Source organism: Gobius niger, assembly GCF_951799975.1.
Source record: "Gobius niger genome assembly, chromosome: 9".
In the NCBI taxonomy this organism is placed as follows: Eukaryota; Metazoa; Chordata; class Actinopteri; order Gobiiformes; family Gobiidae; genus Gobius; species Gobius niger.
In genome coordinates this window covers 18654508-18670972 of record NC_136860.1, presented here as the reverse complement: position 1 = coordinate 18670972, position 16465 = coordinate 18654508, and the positions used below count along the sequence as shown (strand labels likewise).

Sequence of the window (16465 nt, the reverse complement as noted above, 5' to 3'; positions counted from 1 at the left end):
TCGCACTGTCTTGTGTTCTTCCTTATGCCTTAGGCTCTCACAGGTCAAATTAAACAGGTTATTAACCCCATCGAGAGCTAAACAATGTTCATGTCTTGAGAGAAAGAAATGTAGTCTATGCCAGTCCTGCTGTGGCTCGGATCAGCCTGGTCGTAAACGCTAAACAAATGTTCACCCCCCACTCCCCCACAACCCCTCTCTCTTCCACGGAGTATGGTTGGAGGAAAAAGCGTTTCTCCACCCAACGTACTTCCCACTTAAATGCACTGAGTCTGGAGCTGCAAGATAACAAAGTGGCTCCTGCTCAGCGCAAAATGTTATGCTATAGTCTGCGTTTTGAAACACAAGATCGAGCCCATAGTGTTACTGAACCTCGGCCTGACCAACAGCCAGAACCTCATAATAACCAGATAAATCCAGGTGCTGATCTTTTTATAGCCCGATAGTAGTAGTACTATTAGTACTATGAGTACTATTAGTACTGCTACTTTCTCCCAATATTGTACTTTCTACCACTGAAAGTTTCTTTTCAGTGCACAGCACAGCTTGAGGACATTTTACAGTAACTGAACAAGATAAAAGTACAGCAAACTCCATATAACACTTTAGTAAAATGTCAAGAAGCACAACGCTGGCTTCTTCAAAACAAGCCACTTGATAAAACATCTAAAAAGTCAACATGACACTGGAATCTGCTTCATAAATAATACAGGCACACAGTGTAAAACTCAGAAGCATGCGGCTGAACAAAACGGAGCTCTGTCAAAACAGTAAGACAAACAGTGGTGCGTGATTGCATTTAAACAACGCATATTGTATGTGTTAGTCGAAGAAAAAGTGACATGTAAAGCTGGAGAAAGACATCAGAAGTTTTTGTCTATTTGTCAGTTTTGCTGCCACTCCCACAGTCAAGAACAATATTGCTCCCATGACTGTGTCCAGTTGATCATGAGGACCATATTTGATGTAGTTTACAACAGTTTCAGCTTTTGTGAAGCAGTAAAATGTAACCGGGTATGTTCTGTAGAATAGCTTCAATTTTAGATACATTTTTAAGAATTGTTGTGAAGCACATAAAGGACCTCTGGAGATTTAGTGTACATTCATGTCTTTGAATCTCTACATTTTTTTACAAGTCAAAGAGATTACTGTTTATCTACACAGTTCCATTGTTGAGGTGTGTTTTTCGTGAGGCTCTCGCTTGTCAATGTCCTTCGGTAAGGTGAAAGGTTGAATCTACTCAGGCAAAAATAAGACCTATCTCTCTCAGGTTTATCGACCAGAACGAATGCCAGGGTGAAACCGTAATCTGCAATCTCACCACTGGATACCTCCATAAATTATGTATCCCGCTCTTCAGTCTTCATATCCTTTCTATATATTGAATAATGAATTGGATTTTCAGCGATAAACAAGTGGGTTTCTGAAAACATGTTCAATTTTCATGATGAAACTTTCAAACTCCCCCCCAAACACAAAACTTCAATAGTCCTACAAACCAAGAATTGTGATTTGGGTTTGTTGACGTGAGTTTCAAACATTGACTGTACTGATGGATGGGTTTGGTCGACACGGCAACAGAGTCTGCCTCACCCCCTGCTTCTAAAGCACTTACCGGGAGGATGGTCATCTTGCTTCAGCCACCCATTAATTCCCAATGAAACGCCACAGGTAACATTTATATGAAGAATGTGTTGCATCAAGTGTACGTCATTCTCACATTAGTGCCTGGAGGCCTCCGAGCTTAACCTGGATCTGACAGAGGCATCAGAGTGAAGAGGAGGAATTGCACTGGCCGCCATGAGAGAGCCTGCAGACAAAGTGAACTGTTTTCAACATCCTATTCCAGTAAGTAACACGCTTTATTTACAAATGCACTTTGTTGCGTTATTGTTCCGGCGCAAAAGTTTTAGTGAGCTGTGGATAAGATGTCAATTACCTGACAAGCGCTAACTTTCCACACACACACAAGATTGTTGGATACGGTTTGGAAGGCAAAGCAAATGAGCTGACTCTGATATGCTGTATGTCTATAATGAGTGTAAATGACAAGATGTCATGTTTTTATGTTGTGTTTAAATGATCTATGATGATTATAATTCTTCACTACCTTTTCTGTTTTGTGCGCATTCAGATTTGCTGTAGTGTTTGTTATCTTAGTCTTTTTCACAGAGGATTCTTTAACCATTGAGATTTGTTTGGGAGCCTGAGCGCAGTACTAATATATATTTGCTTTCTCTTAAAGGTCTACATGTCCAGCCCGAGTCGGCCCTCCGGCGTGCTCAGCCCTCTCCTGAGGTTCGGTGCCCTGGCTCTTGTCCTCACGGCTGTTTTATTGTTATGTGCATCTGTGGCCGCTTTGTTCTTCTGGAAGGTCACCGACAGAACCGTAAGCTTTATCTGTAATGAAGGATATTACATGCAGATCTCTACATGAGATACAGTGTACGTTAATTGCAGCCGAGTCTGATTAATGATCATAATTATATGGATTACCATAATCACTAAAGTTACAGTGTGTAAACGCGTGCTTAATTTCGCCATACAAATTGCATTACAGCCAAATCATAAGAGACGTTTTAAGTATTTGTTTTATCTTGGGGTCTAATGAGCTTACATTACACACATATTGTTTGTTGTTTTCATGTTATCTCATGAGTGACTTTTAAAAAACTAACCAGTCATTTCCACACCTCCCTTTGAGCGCCTGCAGGTTTACAATGTGCGCTACAGTATGAACATCAATGGGGAGCTGAGGGAGGCATCGGCCGAAATTGATTCTGACAATAACCTAGAGAGATTTAAAGCAGGAGACGGGGCTGAAGCGTTGGAGATCCACGACTTTCAAAGTGTGAGTGAGTTTGTCCTTGTTCCTGTTTTTTTTTCTTTTTCTCTCTCCGCTTGACGAGACTTTGTGTGTGCTGAGCAAAGTCGCGCAGCCCTGAGTGTAAACATGGCATCTCTGTGATTTGGAACAGGGAATAACCGGGATCCGCTTCTTTGGTGGAGACAAGTGCTATATAAAATCCCAAATCAAAGACAACCTGCCAGACGTGGAAACTGAGAACAGAGAGCTACTGACGCCTGACCCGGTATTTATTCACACGCACACAAACACAGGCACATTGTTGCTATTTTGTGTTTCTTTTGAACATTTCAAGGAAAGCTCTGCGCCTTTGTGCTATGCAGAGAGATGAAATTTTGCCGGTGCGATCGGAGGAGGACATCATGACATGGGTGGTGATGGATCAACCACTGAAAGACACCAAGGTCCTGAGCAAAAAGATTGTCAGTCTCTGCGAAGATCTGCCCATCTACTGGCTCCAACCAGCTGACCCACAAGGTTACCTTCTTTCCTTCATCACTTCTGCAGTCATTAAAAATATTTATGAAAGCCAGTTGAATAGAACATTTCTGAGGCTTTCAATTCTAGTACAAGTAAACATTGTGACATGAAACAGGTAAGAACTATCAAATAAGTTGTTTATATCCTTGGCCCCAGCAAATCATCACTACTAAAAATCAAATGCTGGCACTCATTCAATAACAAAAATATGCTCATATTGAGTCTCTACACAGACAAAAGTGGAATCAAAGGGTACAGTCTCAACACTTTTAAAGGGACAGCAGCTAGTTGTCTTTAATCTCATGTCGATGGTGTGATTCCCAGGCCTGGTGGGTCCTCTCTGTGAAGTTTTCCCTTTGTCTCAGTGTGCTCCACTAGAAAAGACAAAGGGAGAGAGGGATATTGTGTATGTATGTATATATATATATATATATATATATATATATATATATATATATATATATATATATATATATATATGTATATGTATATGTATATGTATATGGCTGATACTGTTTAAGTGGCACTAGCCCACAGTTAGCTTTGCCCGTTAGCCTGTTAGCTTCTTCTTCATGATTCCATTAGTGTGTATTGTGCCGCCGACCCGGAGGCAGCAAAGTTGCAATTGTGATTTTCTGGCCAGAGACACCAGTTGGAGGTGAAAGACCCCCAATCATCCTAATAACCTTTGTATTACCCCCAGAGGGACTACAGAAAGGATTTGTTAAGGTAAACCAGTTACTTAGTACTGCTTTAATTTATTCAGACATTTAAACATTTTACAGATAACTCGAGGAAATATGTATACATAAAGTCTGAAATGGTATAGGCAGAGGCTAAAACTTATTGCGCCTATCCCAGTGTATTTACAAAACAGAAACAGCTGCCAATTTCTTATGCATACGGTTACACATGTTTTGTTTTCAGTTTGTCACAAAAAAAAGGTCCATCATTTTAATTTTGCACCCTAGTTAATGTCAGCTAAGGGTAAAGGTCCCTAATGGAGCCATGGGTCCCATAACAAAGAGATGACTCAGAATCAGAACTATAGGAGCATGGGAAACAAGACTTAAGTTACAAGGTAATAAACCAAAGGTATATGGATTATTAAGTTGTATGGAACCGACTACAAGTACACTTTATAACGAGTAAGGCAAAAAGACCAATCAAAGACAAAGCAATGGGTCTCCTGTATAGAGGGAACCATTTTTATACCTTGCAAAAGCCGTGGTTGTCATAGTAATAGCAGTAAAAGAAGAGTTAGTGGATGAAGTTTGAACAGGAGAAGTTGTTGTTAGCTGTTGTATTATTCATAGGGACTGCATTATTACCTCTATATTTCAATGCACATAAGCAATGCTTTCAAAGTAGCAATACTTTCGCTCAGCACAATTTGAGTACAGCAAACATCAACATCCAGACATGTTCTCAACCCTCTCTGACACTCTTGTACACCATAAAGTCTTGACACGAACTCCGCCAGAACATCTTGAACATACAGTCAAAATCGTGCCTCTTGTATTAAAAAAGAATGATGGTGAAATATGCAAAAGTGCAGGCTGGTATCACTGCTGCTAATTGAATAATTCAGGAGGCCTTAGAGACGGTCCCGGCTATGTAAGGCTTGCACTGGGAGGAACGTCTTGTGGATATTGACCCAGTACCCTGCGCCTCTTGCGACTGCTTTGACAGATGGAGTGCGGCGGCACCGGAGGGAGGCGGAGAGAGCCGGGCGGCAGGTTAACGCGCGCCGGACCGGGCCAGCTGCAAAAGGAGAGAGGGGCTCCGAGGAGGAAGCCCCCAGAGCCGGAGCAGAGCAGGAAGACAATGGGCTGCAGTCTGCCGGGTCAGCATTCAACCCCGAAAACCCATACCATGTGAGTGCTACGGCATCCATAACACTGTTTCTGAGACGCTGGATAATTCATCAACACGAGGCCTAAGGCAGCACTTAAAGCAACAGTCAAGGTGTCTGATTTTTTTTTTTCTTTCAAGTAAGAACGAAGGCTTTGTTTTGTTTGTTTAGCTTTAACATTTGCCTCGCATTTTACAAACCGATATACTCATTTTCTTCATTCGCAGTTGGGACCCCTCACAGCCTTCTTACCTCAGGCCCCAAAATGTCCGTCAGCATGTCTGGGTAATTTACGGCTTAATAGCAGAATTAAACCGCGATTCCCAAAACAGTCGGTCATCTAATCAAGAAATGTCCAGCTGCATTCATTTGATTGGACTTTGTTTCGTAATCCATACTTGTTCTAAGATTCCTTAACTCAACACAGGCTAAATCAAGGCTGGCTGAATGGTGAGAGCACTATTGATTTGTGAATAATGTACTCTGTGGAAAAGGGCTGGGCATTAACGGAGCGTTTTTTGGAGGCCGTGTTCTTGTTAGTTCTAACTCACTGTACTTGAAGTTTGTGCCGTGACCTACCGAGCCCAGGGGACAGGAACTGCTCATTGTGCTCCGAGGGTTGGGTGAGGGACTCTTTGACCTGTTAAAAGTTGGTCCACTGCTCAAGAAGAAAACCTACTCATACGGCGAGTACTGCCAAGCAGTGGTTTAAAGTGAGCATTGAGGCGCACCTGGAGCTGTGGCAGCTGTTGCTTCGGAGGTGGCGGTCGCTATGAGTAGGTATGGTATTGGCGGGTGTAACTACAGGTCACTGGGGGTAGCAGATGCCATTTTGACTTCATGAACTTGTGGACTAAAATGGAAGGGAAAAAAAAAAGTCTTGCCACTTATAAATTTTCATGTAGCCTAAGAGAATAGGCTCACATCTCGGAGCAGATGAGAAAGTTTTGTTGGGGCATTAGAATTGCAAATGTGCATGGATTTGTATAAAGACTTTCTAAATGAGTAGTACTTTCAAAGCATAAAGTGAATATCAAACCATGCTTTTTTTTTGTTTTTTCTTTTAAGATCTCAGGAGGTTTTGATTTTGAGATGGGCCAGTGCAGAAACAGAATGGTTTTGGAAGCTATAGGTAACCACATAAAGGGACATCCCCCGTGCTGCATGGAGGAGAGCATCTGCTACCTGCACTAACATTTTATCCTTCCTTATGGCTTTTCCTTTTTTCAGGGTCATCACAGTGCGGCATCTGGACTACGGCTTGGAAATGCAATACATGCCTATGGCCTTGAGACAATACTGTTACAATGCACTTAGTACCTAATGAAATATCACAACTCTTTGGCTTATTGATTTATCCTTTATCCCAACCATGACTCAATACGTGACTTTCATTATCCTGTATCTTTTACTCCATAAACCTTTCTTGACTTTTTCTTTTCGTTCTTTTTTTAAGATGGGCTTGGGACCAACACAAGTCACATAGAAAAAAGCAATTGGTGAGCTGTGGAGAGTAGAGTAGTATACAGCAAAAAAGTATCTATATATACCAATAAAACACACACATTTCCCAGTTTTGTTTCAGCACGAGACTGCACGAGACTACCAACATGTTCTACCAACAGTGAATTCACAAAGCAAAAGAAAGAAACTGTGGCCTTCTCTTTTTTCTCTCCAGACCAGACAAGACAGACAGTGAATCTTAAATATCTGCATCAGAATGGAGAAGGTTGAATGGGTGTATTTCAGTTTTCATTGTTTACTGGCTATTATCCAGGGTGCAACCTGCCTCAGGCCCTAAGTAGCTGTGAACCATGAATCATGTGAACATGTAAATGCATCAGACAGGCAGCAGGCTTCGCACTTCCTGATGTATCTCCCAAAAGAAATGCTTAGAGGGCTGTATGTCTATCTGTCTCTCAGTATTACGAGGGTGTGTTTTCGGCAGACTCCGAGCGGAGGGGCCAAAGAAGAAGGCGTCGTGGCCTTTGACCCCATGCTGGACCACCGGGGGATCTGCTGCGCCGAATGCCAACGAGGCTACACTCACTGCCAGAGGATCTGCGAGCCGCTCTATGGGCACTGGCCGTGGCCGTACCACTACAGGGGCTGTCAGGTGGCCTGCCGCGTCATCATGCCGTGTCGCTGGTGGGTGGCAAGAATCCTGGGGCTGGTGTAGGGATGAGTTGTGTTTGTCAGGGATCGGATGGACAAATTTGCCATAATACTCTTGAGACTCAAGGTCATTTCAACTGCCAGCAATTAGTCCCAGCGTAAATGAATAATGCCATCCCCAAAGTTCAATGTGTCCCCGCCCCGGCCCCCTTTATAGATCAGAAGAGCTCATGCAGCCCTCGAATAGAAAGGGTGACATTTTCCTTGTAAAAAATAATTATGACTGTAGGGATAATACTGATTCAAAGTAGTGTATTTGAACAAACCAAAAAATAAATAAATATTTACAACTTCATTTCTTGTGGTGGGCATTTATGGACAACCATTATTTCACATGAACACAAGCTATTAGCCATTCCTTTTTGTGAAACAAAGAGAGATCTCTTCATTTATTTCATTCAGTTCTGTGCTGATTCCTAAGCTACTGCCCTTTATTAAAATGTTCTATTTGTCTTGCTGCCTCACATTGAACTGTTGTGACTATTGTTTTTTTATGTTGGTGTATTTGTGGAATCTTGCAAATAAGATGTGATAACATGTGAGTCGTATGTAATTTAAACCCCTCAAAAACATTTGGCTTGAGTGCATACAGTATATAAAATCCTGCCTTTATTTGACTGTAAATGGGAAGCAGGTGCTTTCTGAATGATACGCAGATTGAAGTGAATGAATTACCAAGAGCTTTCCACTTACTTCCCTTTCCCAGACGTGTTCGACTTCTTGTGCATAGTCAGATTAGAGTACATAAATGCCAAATACCTCTTTGCAGCAGCAGATTTATCATTGAGCTATATACTATATTTGTGTCATGTAACACAGAGGCTTAATGCACTGTACTGGAATGTATGGAGAGATCCAGTGTCGCTGCAGCCAGCACCTTTTCTGCCTGAGCTGGCTTCAATAAAATCTAATTACAGTACATGGCAGCTTTGATGTAGATGTTTTTTCTGTCACATGTTGTTTCCATGGTTCCACTGGGTGCTTTTCTGATAAAACTGAAGTGACAGCGATGGTTGCCATAACTTCCATTCACAGCTGAGAATCAGTCTGAGGGCAATGCAATTTGTGCACACTGACATCTGCATTGATGTGAACTAATGTGAGATGAGTGTCATGGCAGTGATGGAAAACATTTCACGAAAAGTGACGTTTTATTAAATAAATAAACATTTTCCTGTGTGGGTAAATCCCGTGTTTTCAGAGGCAACAAAAACAGCATAGAAATCAGAGCTGTTCCACTCTGATCATAGAGGCTTACGAGGCACTGCTGAATGTGACTAAATCAGAAAGAATCAGATTACTATCTCTAAAGACATGTGCCAACTTTCTAAATAATTAAAGGGAGCCGTGTTGTGATCAAGACGATTTCACAGAGGGTGATCCGGGCACATGAAATTACAACAGATGTGAAATTGCAGCAAATTGCCGCTGAAGCCCCATTGATACAGAGCAGTGTGAGAGAAACACAACACAAAGAGATGCTTGTCTCTTTGCTCAGAGATGGTCGCTGGTTTTCGTGGGGGTAGAGGTGCTTATCACATCTGCAGTGCTGATAAGACGGCCTCTGTGCTTCCGTAGGCTATATAATATTAATCCCTCTCCCACGTCTGCAGATGCACTTAAAGGAAGGTGACAAGCATGACATATCCAGGACCTCCTGATGGCTCGTGCTCTGGAGTGCAGCCGCTAAAAGAGCCCCAAGTACCCTCAAGTGATGTAAATTTGCAGGGGGAGTCCAATTTCCATCACAGCGCTGTCACTGCTATGGTCATTAAACTAAATCATCCTGCTGTGTGTCACACGGCTCCCATTTTAAAGTCCCTTCAATAATGGAGTTATACTTGGACTGCAGATTGCAGCACAACACCGACTGTGTGACCTGACAGCGGCTCAGAGACTATCCTGAACATTATTTCATCTCTAAAAGTCATCGGCTGACAGCACCAACACAAGAGCACCAGAGAATTATTAATGAAGCGCAGACATTTATTTTTGAATCTGATTTGCATTGGGTGCAGCCGCACAGCATAATACATGTGTATGTGACGTGTAGCATCTGAATATGGCATGATATATGCCTGTTTCTGTCGGCACTTCAACAATATGTTGATATAGCCACACAAGACAAAAAGCTCCAAGTCTGAGAAAGACAAAAGGACATGAAACACACAAGTGGAAAAAAAAACAGCAGCACAAGCAACAACTCAAAATGGCATTTAAACAAAAAATGTCTCTGAACAACAGGCGTTTAGTTATCCCGAGGCCCTGTTTTTTAAAAAACGTGTTTCCCTTAGCCATTCCTCTTCGACGAAGAGAAATGTAGCCCCATGGAGAATAAGAAAAGTAATGTGTTCAGGGCGGCTTGGGTGTGTGAGACACTGGCGCCTTTTTGTTTGTGTCCGCTCTGGGCCCGACTCACCCTGGGAGCCCTGCGGGCCGGGAACAAACAGAGCTTTGTGAGCACTGACCCACTGTGCCCAGCAGACTCGGCTAACCTCCACTCCAGTGCTAATGGTGCTGCACAGACTGAGTCCACGGCAGCCCAGGGTGAGGAGAGCTCACATCCACCTGCGCTTTCATCATGCCCCATCAAAACAAGCACCAGAGTGAGAGCCCAGGTGACCACTGAATCAAAAGCTTTACCTACATCCTTCTGGCCCTGGCACAATGCATTCAGGAAGCACTGATTTATTTGGTGTGCTAATCAAGGCTGCGCACTCACTAGCTCTCCCCATAAATATGTCAATAGCTTGTCATAAATTTGCACGTTGTTGCCCAGGAGGCATTAGAAGTGTGAATAGCAGTGTGAAGTGAACCACTCCACTAGCCGTGTCCTACATTTGATTGCATGTTTTCCATTACATCCAGGACATGAATGAAATAAATAGTAGTGACAGTCCATTTTGCACCTTAACCAGAACACAGAAACCCTTTTAGGCTCATCTCATTATGTTTTTTTCTGCAAGAAAGCACTGCAATACATTTATAGATGCTGGCGTGGAGAAAACCTGTAACACTTAGTTTTGCAGGAGTAACAACACAGGCACCTCACGTCTCTGCCTTTTTTCCTTCATCGTCTGAATTGGTCAGGAATAACATGGCTGGGTGAGGGGGGGGTCTGGTACAAGGCTTAAATGCTTTTTAATCCCACGCTTGAGTGACCACTCGCTGCACTGCCCGCCAGTACCCTGACTCCTGCTGCCATTTGCTGGTCTCTCAACTTGGCCCCCTGCTTCAATCCATTTATATTTCCATGCTTATTCAGTATGCAACCTCCAAATGAGCATTAATGAAACACCGGGTGGTATTATATGATGAGGTTGTCTTGTTGATTTCGCTGTAGCCTGTAAATATTGTCCGTAGAGGCTGGCTGCATCCAGTAAATGGCACTGTCTCTGTAATGAAACATTATAGCCATTCTCCTGGTAACTCAATTACGGTGCTCACTGCAGGCTCTCTCCTGCAGATTGCACAGGGTTGCATGGTGTCCTCTCTCTCACAAACCCAGACCTGTGGAGAGATGTCGCTCTAAATTGGACACAGAGTGGGACTCGTGCCATTGTTTTTTTGTGTGTGTTTTTTTTAAGCTCACTGTGTACGTGTGACAGTTACCCACTCCACTGCGGCACATGTCGTCGAGATTTACTTACTTAAGCAAGCCACTTATCTTTATGACACAGCACAGGTCTCACAATGATGACTTATTAAACTAGCTGACCTGCATGCGACATTTACAACTCGATCCATCAACTTTATATAAAATATTCCTGATGAATTCCCCGTATCACCACCATAATGGCATTCAAAATTTAATAATTCATAAACTCAACTAATGGCGAATAAATTATTTGCATAACATTAACATACATTGGTGGAATATTTATAAGTTCTAAGTTTCTTTGTAACAAATATATTAGTCATCTATGAAACAGCTTTAGCGACTGTCAGATGCTTTTGCTAGTGAAGGTACATGTACAAGGCTAAATGCTGTCAGGGTAAAGTGATGCAGCTAGTTAGCACGGTGTTGCTGCTGGAGCCTGAGCCCTTGGGTAGATGGTGAATAAACCATTACTTGAATTTATGCTTTGTCTGTGCCTACGGTCCTATAAATGTTATTCTATATTGTCTGAAATGAACAACACAAGTTGAAAGGTGCCTAAGTCCCTCGGTAGTCCAGGCATATTCCATAGTCACACAATTATTCAAATCGTTATCTTCTAGACGAGAGGTTTCCCTGTCGTCTAAGGGGCTTTGTCAACCTGATGTTCCTCTGGTTCAAGAGCTGATTAAACACTCCTCTGAGGGCAAGACTTAGACACAAAATTTAAGAGTGATTGTTTACCAAAAACTCCAGGAGCCATACTCCTTTATGGGTAACGCTTTATAATAAGGTTTCATCATTATGAGTTTATCCTCAAATACTTAAGCTCATCAGGCTTCAAGAGTAAATACTTCATAAAGGCAATGAACTCATTGATGATCATGATGATTGTGTTGAAGATGCAGACGAGCGAGGACCAAACTTTGTATAAACTTAAAGCAAAAATTAAATAATTAGTTTATTATGAGTTTATAGGTTCAATACGTTCCTGTGCTTTAACAAGAAAATATGATTACAAATAATAATTTAACTGCTTAAATCATTGCACTTTACAAGCCTGTGTCATAAGTTTCTCAAAGTGTTTCTCACTTTAGTTATTATTATTAATTTGCTCCATGCTATTGTGGCCACACTGCCCTGGGGTAGACTGATGGAAGTGAGGCTACCAATCTGCACCATCAGCCCTTCCCACCACCACCAACCACTCACAAGGTTGGAGAAGCAAGGCAAGGCAAGGCAAGGCAAGGCAAGGCAAAGCAAGGCAAGGGAAGGTAAGGTAAAGTAAGGTAAGGCAATGTAAGGTAAGGTTAGGTGAGGTACTTAATTGTCCCCGTAGGGAAATTTGTCCTCTGCATTTGACCCATCCTTCAATGCCGCTGCATGGGGCAAACTGTAAGGAGCAGTGGGCGACCACAGTGCAGCACCCGGAGTCCCATCTCAAGATGTGAAGCCAGGCTGATGGTCAATATCATCTGGCTGGAGGATTCACCTGTTGTACATGTTTTTAGTGGAAAGGGAAACCGGAGTAATGAAGTTCATTTTAGTTCTCTGTTTTCCAATTGCTCTTTTAAAACATGGGTTCATATCAGTGAAGTTATATAAGTGGAAAAGCTTTATTAAGGGCCACATTTATTATGAACTCATGGTGAACTAATGATTTTTTTATTTTAGCTGTAAGTTTATAGAAAGCTTGGTCTGTATCTCCTGCACAGAAATCATAATGCACATTATTATTTACTAATAAAGCCTGATGAACTCGTGTTATTTGATGATAAATTCATGCTGCATTCATCAAGATTTATGCATGAATAAATGTACCCTTTTTTGTAAAGCATTACCATTTGACCAGGCAGTGCTAGCTCTCAAAGACATCCAGTGCTCCTCAGAGTTGACATAACCTCACAACAACTTTTACAAAAACCTTAGCTGAACAATTGATGATAGACTTATTTTAGTGGCCAGCACCAGTTTGTATGTATCAGAATATAATGTATAATTTCCTCGCCCTTGTTACTTTTCTCCTTTGTTATTGGTGCCAAGCATCTGGGTTGACTGTCACATCACTGACCAATTAACCCCGAGAGCCTTGTGGTTTGTTATCCTGTTGGCTTCACTTCACAGGCTTGTTTACCAAAATACAATCAACTGTAATGCTAATGTGGTCAGATCAATTTGTCACATAGTTAGGGATAGAAATTGATTGTTGCCACAACTTTCCAACGACCAGCTAACTACTATACCTTACCTTGACAGCACTTAACTCTGTTCTCCTGTGCCTGCAGTAACATATGTCCCTTCAGCATTACATTAATAACCTAAAAGCATTACTGCATGTGCTGAACCACAAATAACCAAGTGGTGTTCCATACCTATCAATAAAACAATAGCCTACAGTCCAGGAGCAATTGTTATAAATTGAGCCAAACAGCGTCCAGAATAACAAGAGACAAAACAATACAGAAAAGAGCCACAGAAAGCTATTAATACAACACACTACTCTCTAATCCCCGACACTAGCTGAACATTCAGAGCAGTGTGATGACACAACTCTAAACTCTTTTATAGCACAATGGACTTGACAAGTTCTCATTTCCGATATATTTTTTCTGTTTATTCCTGTAGAGAAAACAATCTTGGAGGGTTTGATTATGAACAAGATGTTTTAGTTTGATAGTTTTGTGTGTCATTGATGTAGCTTTTCGATCCTTCATAAGAGGCTGGAGTACTTAATAAAAGTGGGTCAGAGTAGATGTACACTTTCTTCATTTCTGTCCATTTGAATACTATAATAAACCACTCCGACCACAATGCAAAACCAAAGCAAGCCTCTCTGTGGGAGTTGGCAAAGGCCTTTTTTATTGAGGCTGATGGCTGTTAAGTGAACTCCAGCTGCTTGCCCATTACGGTCTGGGAGCTTTGTCAGAGTTGCATTGGGAGCAGGCGTGTTGTTGTCAAGCTATTGGTGGCAAGTTTTGCCAACTTCGAGCAGTGCAGTGGAGCGTAGGAGTAGAATTAAGGCACTCGGGAGCCAGCACAAATGTCACTGTCTTTTGTATTTTCACCAGAAATGTGACCTACTCGTGCGACATGGAAATCAACATGGCGGGCTACGCACAAGTGACCAGAATCATAAGAACGTGTAAGGTTTGAAAGAGAAAAATATTTACAAAGGTGTCACACATTGCTGGCACACAATAAAACTGACGAGCAGAATTGAACAGGGCCACACGAGGTAAATGATAACTGTGCTGAGAGCCAGTGCTGAAGGAAGGGCATCTAAGGAAATAAACAACAACATTCCAGTAACAACTCATGTATGCCTATGGACCTATGGACACAATGTTTATGTTAAATGCTTTCCTACGTGATGAAAAATGTACTGAAGCTACATCTGGGTCAATAGAATCAATATTAAATCAAGCGTATGATGCACCCCAGAATGTCGCCATCCTCTAGTGAGGTACTCCAAAAGAAAACTATAGATAGCCTCAAAGCGCAAACCAAACCAGGACTTCTCATCTGCAAAGTGTGAAAGCAACACACTGCGCTCCTCCACAAAGCAACGTCAAGGGGCTTCCCACATGAAAGCCCAAGTTGTCCAAAGAGTTGTGGGAAGCACTGACAAAGTTTATGAAGAAAAAAGAGTCAATGTGTTTTTAATCCTCGGCAGCACGTGCGACAGCGGAGGCAGCCGATACGCCACCCTCGGGGCAGGCTCCATACTTAAGGCTTACAACAGCCTCATTATCTCCCTCTACTCAGATCAGATCCGAGCCGCAGTTTGTCACAGGCAGGCTCCAGCTCCCCGCCAGTAGGCATCACACCAATTCTCCTGCAACACTACTGTACATAATTGCCATATGGACAGCGTTTTGAGCCAGACCGAAAGACTGAAAAACCCTCTAGGCAGATTCCCCAGATAACTAAATGAATATTTTATCTCATTTCCATCTCATTTGCACCACATTATTATACAGGACTGGAATTTTTAATTAATTGATAGAACAGATCAAACACAGGTTTACACTTTGATTTTCATGGAGCTGCTATTTTGATCATTTGCATGGCTTTTTTCCCCCCACCATGCCAAGCTAAGTTCCGAAATTGGTTGCGTCCCTGTAACTATTATAGGACATACCACTAATTAACCAGTGTCAGTGCACGTGAAATGCTTGTCTTTGGATGTGAGAGCGGCTCCAGTGAGAAGTCCTTTTACCTGCCACCCCACAGATTAATTAATTTCACAGCGTTTAATTAAATCCACAGTCTGGGGAGTCGGGGCGACGCGATGGGGAGCACTATCAGGGAGTGTGTGCGTCTCCAGATTATAAAGGAGGGCTCCGCTGACATCAGGCTCTCTCCATCCACAGCAGGAGAGTGTCACTGTCATCTGTGCGGCTGCTATGGTGGCAGACACCAACCACTGCGCTGTTTGTTCAATGTCAGCTTTTATTCAAAACGGTATAGAAATGTGAGGTTTTTTTAACACTGTGGGAGGAAATCATTGGTTTTCAGGTTGTTAAAATTATATCAGAGACTATATATATATATTGTTACTGTAAGGCTCAGACCAGAGGTCACTAAATGCAAGTCTCGAGTCAAGTCAAAGTCGTGACGGTCCAAGTCAATCGGTCATGGGGTCACTTTCAAGTCAAGTAATCTTTTGTCGAGTCACCTCAAGTCACAAACGTCAGCGTGTCTACTTTTCAAAATGTGTTTGATCTTGAAAATAACAAGTGCTTTCTCAAGATATAGCAATTTGGAATTTAGGCTAAAATCAAACTTTTTAAAATCTCATGGATTTGGATTTAAAGTCTAATTAATATTTAATTGCCACAAAATTCCAAAAACAAATATTTTAAATGCTCCAGTCTATGTACAAAATTACCAGGACAGCATTTTAAGGAAGGGGGCCGACTTAAAAAAAAAAAATGAAACAGAGTCTTTTAAACATGAGCTGTTTTTAATATAAATAATATTTTTTATCTTTATTGGTCTCTGGCAGTTTTTCTGTCAGTGGTTCCCCTGTAATGCCCCAGCCCCTGTATACTCGGATTCGCCCCTGCTCAAAATAGATTCCAGAGCCTTCAGTCCCGCTGTCACTGGGCTGTGTGCGGATGCGTAATATAACCACTAAATGCTGTAAACTTTGTGTGAACGCCTTAAAACATCGGAGGGAAAAAACAAGACTTCTGTTGATTAATCCAGCTCTTACACATCGTCGTTCTGGAGGCCGCCCGTCTGTGCTGTAGGTACAGCCCATTGTTTCAAACGTTTTCCTGTCCGTAAATCTTCACCTCTTCACTTCCCTTAACCCCCGGGAAAACCGATTCCCGTTTAACCCCTTAACCCCCGGGGAAACAGATTCCTGTTTAACCCCTTAACCCCCGGGAAAACCGATTCCAGTTTAACCCCTTAACCCCCGGTCGACAGTTGGATGACTGTTGAAACGAAACAACAAATCAAAATAAAGTCCAGTTGAAATATG

At 42.1% G+C, this 16465-nt stretch overlaps 1 protein-coding gene across 1 annotated transcript; it reads left to right on the top strand.

Moving 5' to 3' along the window:
- The first annotated feature begins 1738 nt into the window (after positions 1 to 1738).
- cnmd (chondromodulin) lies at positions 1739 to 7534 on the top strand. Its single transcript, XM_079563062.1, has 7 exons — positions 1739 to 1848; positions 2246 to 2389; positions 2714 to 2851; positions 2979 to 3092; positions 3190 to 3343; positions 5039 to 5223; positions 7150 to 7534. The coding sequence occupies exons 1-7, from the start codon at positions 1801 to 1803 to the stop codon at positions 7378 to 7380; spliced, it is 1014 nt and encodes a 337-aa protein (XP_079419188.1). The 5' UTR covers positions 1739 to 1800; the 3' UTR covers positions 7381 to 7534.
- The last annotated feature ends 8931 nt before the right edge of the window (positions 7535 to 16465 follow it).

What these genes read in the sequence shown, in the direction of transcription:
- cnmd (XM_079563062.1), top strand. Translation starts at nt 1,801, where the DNA reads ATGAGAGAGCCTGCAGACAAAGTGAACTGTTTTCAACATCCTATTCCA. An exon ending in GGAAGGTCACCGACAGAACC is followed by an intron (nt 2,390 to 2,713) that starts GTAAGCTTTATC and finishes GAGCGCCTGCAG; the next exon opens with GTTTACAATGTGCGCTACAG. An exon ending in ACCCCGAAAACCCATACCAT is followed by an intron (nt 5,224 to 7,149) that starts GTGAGTGCTACG and finishes TGTTTTCGGCAG; the next exon opens with ACTCCGAGCGGAGGGGCCAA.